The sequence below is a fragment of the Elephantulus edwardii genome, unplaced genomic scaffold (assembly GCF_000299155.1).
Source record: "Elephantulus edwardii isolate Elephantulus edwardi_28Jun2011 unplaced genomic scaffold, EleEdw1.0 scaffold00148, whole genome shotgun sequence".
Lineage (NCBI taxonomy): Eukaryota > Metazoa > Chordata > Mammalia > Macroscelidea > Macroscelididae > Elephantulus > Elephantulus edwardii.
The window spans coordinates 4,262,263-4,268,262 of record NW_006399898.1 but is presented as its reverse complement, the minus strand read 5'-3'; the positions used below and the strand labels follow the sequence as shown (position 1 = coordinate 4,268,262).

The window sequence follows — 6,000 nt, the reverse complement described above, 5'->3', positions numbered from 1 at the left end:
ATCCATTTCTTTTTTTTTTCTTTTTCTTTCCCTTTTTATTTTATCCATTTCTATCTCATCAATATCAAAGGCATAGTACTTGCTCAACATTAAGTTCAATTTTTGCATCACCAACTTCACTTATTGTGTAAATAAAAGAAAGGATTAATAAATACAATGAAATATTGTTTAGTCTATAAAATCCTACGATCTGGATGAACCCTGAGAACCTTGTATTAAATGACTCCCCAGACAGGAGGAGAAACATTACATACGTAACATATGTAGTTTTCTACACACCATTTAGAAAAGGTGACCCATACAGGAAAACAGACTAAAGACGCGGGGGAGGGGGGTGTAGGGCAAAGGAGGTTCAGTTACTGCTTAATGAGAATGGGGTTTGTGTGGAAAGAAATGCAAGTTGCACAACATTTTAACTGTAATTAATGTCAATGAAATAAGCATTTTTAAATGGCTGAAATGCCATCAACAAAATCTGTAGGAATGAAAAATGAAAAACAAAAAACAAAACACCAACTGCTCTGTAAACATTCAGAGCATAATTAATAAAACAAAACAAAATCCTAACTGGCTAAAATGGCAGATTTTTACATACGTATGATTAATCTACTGAAATGCAAACATATTCACACCTCAACCTGTGCATGAACACCTACGAAAGCATAATCCTAAAGGTCGAATGTCAGGAGCAACCAAGCCCCCCTTCCTGGCATGTACTAATTTTACCAGGGGCAGACAGCAAGCAAAGTATTGTCTGCCCTTTAAGTATTTTTATAGGTGTTAAGGGTTTTTTTAATGGCATTATCATTAGCAAAGGTGTCTACAAATAAAACTTTCATGACCTTAAAAAAGGAAAGATCCCCTTCAACAGGTGACAGATATGCAAACTGTGTTACGTGCATGCAAAGGAGTTTTAATGTGTGATGGAAGTAAAGCCCTAGGCCGACCCGAGGGAGCCTAAGTACACCGTGCCGAGCAGATGAAGTCTGGTTGGAGCAGCTCCCCACTGCAGGACTCCAGCTACCCACCTAACACTCTGGAGCAGGAAACGCCAGTGTGTAGAGATCAGAGGGAGGGGACAGGAGGAGAAGAACAGGGGGTAGAACAGGCGCATCTAGTCTGGCCCACTTTGAAAGCAGTGAAATGACTATAATATAGACACTGTCACGGTGGACAGTCCATCTGTTGAAAACCCACAGGTTCTCACAACCAACATAGCATGAAGCTTCCTGCATACCAAGGGCTTCAGTCACAGCAACACATCAGCACACAGCACACGTGACCCCAGGAGTGAAAGATGCAGACAGGAGAAGCCCTGAGCAGGGGCAGCGGCAGCTAAGAAATCTCCATGTTCAACAATGTTCTGAATTTAAAGAAAACTCCAGGCGAGCTCTGGTGGCCTAGTGGCAAGAAGCTGCACTGCAATCTCAGAGGTACACGGTTCGAATCCACCAGATGCTATGCTGGAGAAGGAGGAACAATCTCCTCCTGTATCAGTCAGATCTGATTTGACAGTACACAAAAAAATAATGAAATAAAATAAAAAAAAATTTGAAAAAAAAAAGAAAACTCAAAAACTTCAAACAAACAGACTCTATGATTCCCCTTCAATATATACACTTTGAGGTAATAAAGACTAACTAAATGGTTAAAAATAATGAGGATATAATAAACTCAATAGTATTACCTTTGTCAAGAGTAAGAATTCCTGAGCGATCTTCTACATTGATCAGGCCTACACCGATCAATCCCTGTCGAACATCTGGAAGAGAAACAGCCATGAATTCAAATGCCTCAACAAGCTCCTTCCTGTAAGTGCCCAAGATCAAATTCTGACAGAGCAAAATCTTACAGGCCTCCAAGTTTCCTTTGCAATAGTAGTTAATAGTAGTTGGAAAGCGGCTTACTCTTGTTACCCAAACCCCACAAGCGCCGAGTTGGTTCTACTCATACACTGACCCCACAGAACAGCCAAGCTGTCCAGAGGGCTTGCTACTGCTCAGAGTTCCCAAGACGGTCCATGGTACTGAAACAGACCACCTACATGTTCTCCCGTGGAGTGTCTAGTGGGCTCAAACCACTGACTTCTTTGTTAGCTGCACAAAGTCTACCCCACTACCTTGTGGTGAAGTGTCACTGAGTTGGAACCAACTCATAGCTGACTCTCCCGTGAGTCTTTAAATCACATGAGGCACTGAACCCCCAGAGGGAACTGCCTATCTTTCTCCTGCACAGCAGCTGGTGAATTCTAACTGCGTGCCTGTGTGGGCAGCACAGCTCCTAAGACTCAAGAATCTGAAACTGGAAGCAGGAAACAGGACGTGCACCTATTAGACAGCTAGGTAAGAAACATGTCTCCAATGGTACCTATTGCAACTCATAGGGCAATGCACACAATGGAACCGTATGTGTCACAGTCACAAAGTTTAGAGCCATGTTACTTAAGTGGGCAGTTCATGGAAGCCTTAAAAAAATCACTAATGTCCAGGCCCCGACTCAGTGGAACAGATGACAGGTGGGAGGAAAAGGGCCAAGGTTTCCTGTTTAAATGCTGTCAGTGATCCTATATTCTCCTAACTCAAACGCAAACCTACTGCCATTAAGTCAAAACCAAGCTGAGCTTCCAGTGAGTTTTTGGAGCCCACGGGGAAGGAGACTGTCCATCTATCTGCCTCAAAACCATTGCGGGACCTGAATTAACGACAGGCATTATTGCCTTTGACCAAGCAGCACAACTCCCTCGAGACCAGGCCACTTGAGTTCCCAGCTCCCTGTGCTACGTCCAGAGTTCTAGGTGCAGGACCAAACTGACACAGGAACTAGAAGGAGAGATAGGAACCTTGGGGAGCAGTGAGTTTATTAGTTAATGACAGGGGACGACTAACTCTCAAAAGGAAGGGGAGAATGACTGCACACTTAAAGACTGTTATCAAGGTCACTGCATCACAGATGCATAAACTCTAGAACTGGTCTGTGTCCCACTGTGAACAGTCTCAAAACCAAAGCCATCTACAAGAGAACAAAAGGAAGAGCACATAGTGGAGGAGGCCAGGTGCACACTGGCAGTGGTCTTGCCCCACTTGCTGGCCCTTTGCTGCAATTACCTTTAAAGAACTCCCCGGGGTACTCAGGAGGTGGCGAGACCAGAGGAGAGTCTAGGTTTACAATCGATTTCATGACGATCTCCAAGGCGTTTCTCCCATACTAAAATGGAAACAAACAAAACCAAACCACAGTGTAGTAGCTTTTCAACCAGGTTTAATCCTCTTCAGCTCTCTATGCCGACTGCTGTCGAGCCGTGATTTGTTCACAGCCGACCTGAGTGACGAGCGGGCAGGTTCTTTATCTTACTGGAGAACTTACCCCTGACTAGCTCACAGGTAGTGACTATGTTCTCACTTCGAGAGAAATAACAATCCCAATCTACTGCCCCACTGCCCACCTTCTGTAACTAAGGGAGTCTGTGGAGTCCTTAAAAGCACGGGTGTCCACTGCTAACCTAACCCTAAGCCAGGGTCCTACCCAGCCTTACAGAGGAGGATGCGAGAGGGCCCTTCCTCGCTGCTACATGCTAAATCTATGAAAGGAGGTGGTTTGGAGTTTCCATTACTCGGTAGGCAGTGTCCTTTCTTGTCCCTTCCTATCAAGAGGAAAGCCTTACTCCACACACATCTGTCACCCCGACACCACACAGCCCAAGTGCTGGAGACAAAGAAAGCAGAGCTGTACCTTATTGTCAAAGTTGAACCTGCTCAGATCACGGGACTCAGTCGCTCTCCGGTCCCCGTGCGTAAGTGCCCCCTACAGAAACAGAGAAACTCAGATGCTGAGGTGCCTCCTACCAAAACAGAGAGGACCCCACCAGGGGGAACTGCCCCTATCAAAACAGAGAAACCCCTTTCACATGTATATAACCCCTGCAGAGACAGAAGCCCCAGTCAAGACCCAACCACCATCCGAAGACTCAAACCACCTGAGCAGTTCACAGCTCCACACTCACCAAACTCTCCAGTCTCTTAGCAACGATTGAGGCAAATCTCTGCTCTCCGGCCAACTCGGAAATCAGGAAGACATATTCAGGAGCAGTAACTTGATTGGATCTATGAGTCCGACCTGTAAAAAGATGGGTGAAGAGTCACAGATTGTACCCCTCAGATCAAGACCCACTCCCAGCACTCCAACACTAAACTATATTCAGAAAAGGGCAAGAAGCATTTATTCTAACTCTCAAAAGTTAGGTGACCCAAACTGGCTTGAACAATATCCACACTTGTAACAGCGCTCCCACAAGGAAAAAGAAACGGCCTTAACATAATAAAGGGTCCAGAACGGCTCCTGGATTGGCAATTCTGGTAAGCTATATCCCAGCTGAACGGAAACTCTGGTTCCAGTTACCACGGGGATTGACCTATCACTTTGATCACAGGCACAGCAAGTTGGGCATGAAGGGCGATATGATGTATCCTCAGTGGAACCACAAAGAATGGGACAAGCAGGACAGGGATCCAGCTGCTACTTGGCCTGGCCTGTGTGTCCCAAAGAAGTTCTTTAATGGAACTGGCTGCCAGAAGTCCTGTACAATCCCTCAGCAGATTGGCCCTGAACTCACTGAAATGGAAGCCAAGAAAGCTTACCAAATTGTTGGATTGCCCGGTCAGCGCTCCAGGGTAATTCCAAAGTCATATGAACTCTTCTTCGTTGATTTTTAGCTCTCCGATCTGCTTGCAATGAAATACCTGAGCTGGCAGCTTCAGAGATGATGGCAATATTCTGTATCAAAAGCCAGGTTAAAAAAGAAATCACTTGAACACCCATGTTTATCGCAGCTTTGTTCACAACAGCAAAGAGCTGGAAACAACCTAAGTGCCCAACAGACGAATGGATAGAGAAGCTGTGGTATATTCACACAATAGAATACTACGCTGCATTGAAAAACAAGGAACTCATGTAATATTATTTAAAATGAGTGACCCTGGAGGACATTATGCTGAGTGAATTATCTCAGTCATTTGTGACAAACACTGCCACTGCTGTAAAAGAGGACTGACATCGGGTTTGAGGGGAGACTGAGAAAGAGGGGATAAATTATGTATGCTGCATTGAAACAGATGAGGGCGAGAACTGTTTAAAAGGAACATATGATTAGGTATTACTGTCATGACAGGATCCAGAATGAAGGCAGCAAAGTGGAGTGAACTAGGGGGAGGGATTGTATAACAATGAAAGAATTTTTCTTTTACTTTTTTCTAAGAGAAGAGCGAATTAGGGGAGAGGTTGGGTAGGGAAAAAAGTGCAACAATGAATGAATGGAAATCTGAAGTCTCTGTAAACGTTCATTAAAATTAATTTTTTAAAAAAAGAGAGAAGCAATGTGCAGGGAGGAGGCATAAGTGACTCTGTACTTTCTGCACAATTTCTCTGTAGACCAAAACCTGCTCTAAAAATAAAGTTTATTTTTAAAAAAGTCTTCTAAAGTTTTATCAACATTTAGAAGCTGTTGTTATCACCCCAAAACATACCTTATCTCCATCCATAAATCTCTGTTTTTCTGTGATGTTTAGTATCTCCACAGGCACATCAAGTTCCGATCTTGACTCGTAGGATATGCTTCCGTCGTCATTGCTCACGACCCTGCCCTTGCGGCCAGTCATCTGGAAAGGCAGTGGACAGCACCTTCTTAGTCAGTGTCCGATAAAGGGAGGCAAACTCTCCTGAGAATGTCCCTAGGGAAATGTCCTAGAGAAATGTGGTGGGAAACCAGAGTGGCTACCAAAGGGAGTACTGACTCAGTGACATGGACTCCAGCAGGCTTGTGGGTTACAGACCACTGCAATTCAGTCTAACTCTTAGAGGTCTCAACTCCCAATGAAGCCAAAAGACACGTCAATAATCACAAGTACTGCACGGCAGACAGCAGGGACAGAGATGAGGAGCTGACACTCACTAAGAGAGGGGGAAACAAAGAAACCAGTGCGCCTCAGAGGAAAAGACGATAAAGCT

The 6,000-nt window shown here is 44.5% G+C and overlaps 1 protein-coding gene across 1 annotated transcript in view; it reads right to left on the bottom strand.

Annotated features, from left to right (window-relative positions):
• Positions 1 to 6,000, bottom strand: part of SBNO1 (strawberry notch homolog 1 (Drosophila)) — a 34,698-nt gene that overhangs the window by 6,215 nt on the left and 22,483 nt on the right. Inside the window, 7 exon segments of the mRNA XM_006894694.1 lie at positions 633 to 652; positions 1,688 to 1,762; positions 3,105 to 3,204; positions 3,730 to 3,801; positions 4,001 to 4,113; positions 4,635 to 4,770; positions 5,520 to 5,651. Coding sequence (XP_006894756.1) covers positions 633 to 652; positions 1,688 to 1,762; positions 3,105 to 3,204; positions 3,730 to 3,801; positions 4,001 to 4,113; positions 4,635 to 4,770; positions 5,520 to 5,651 — 648 coding nt within the window.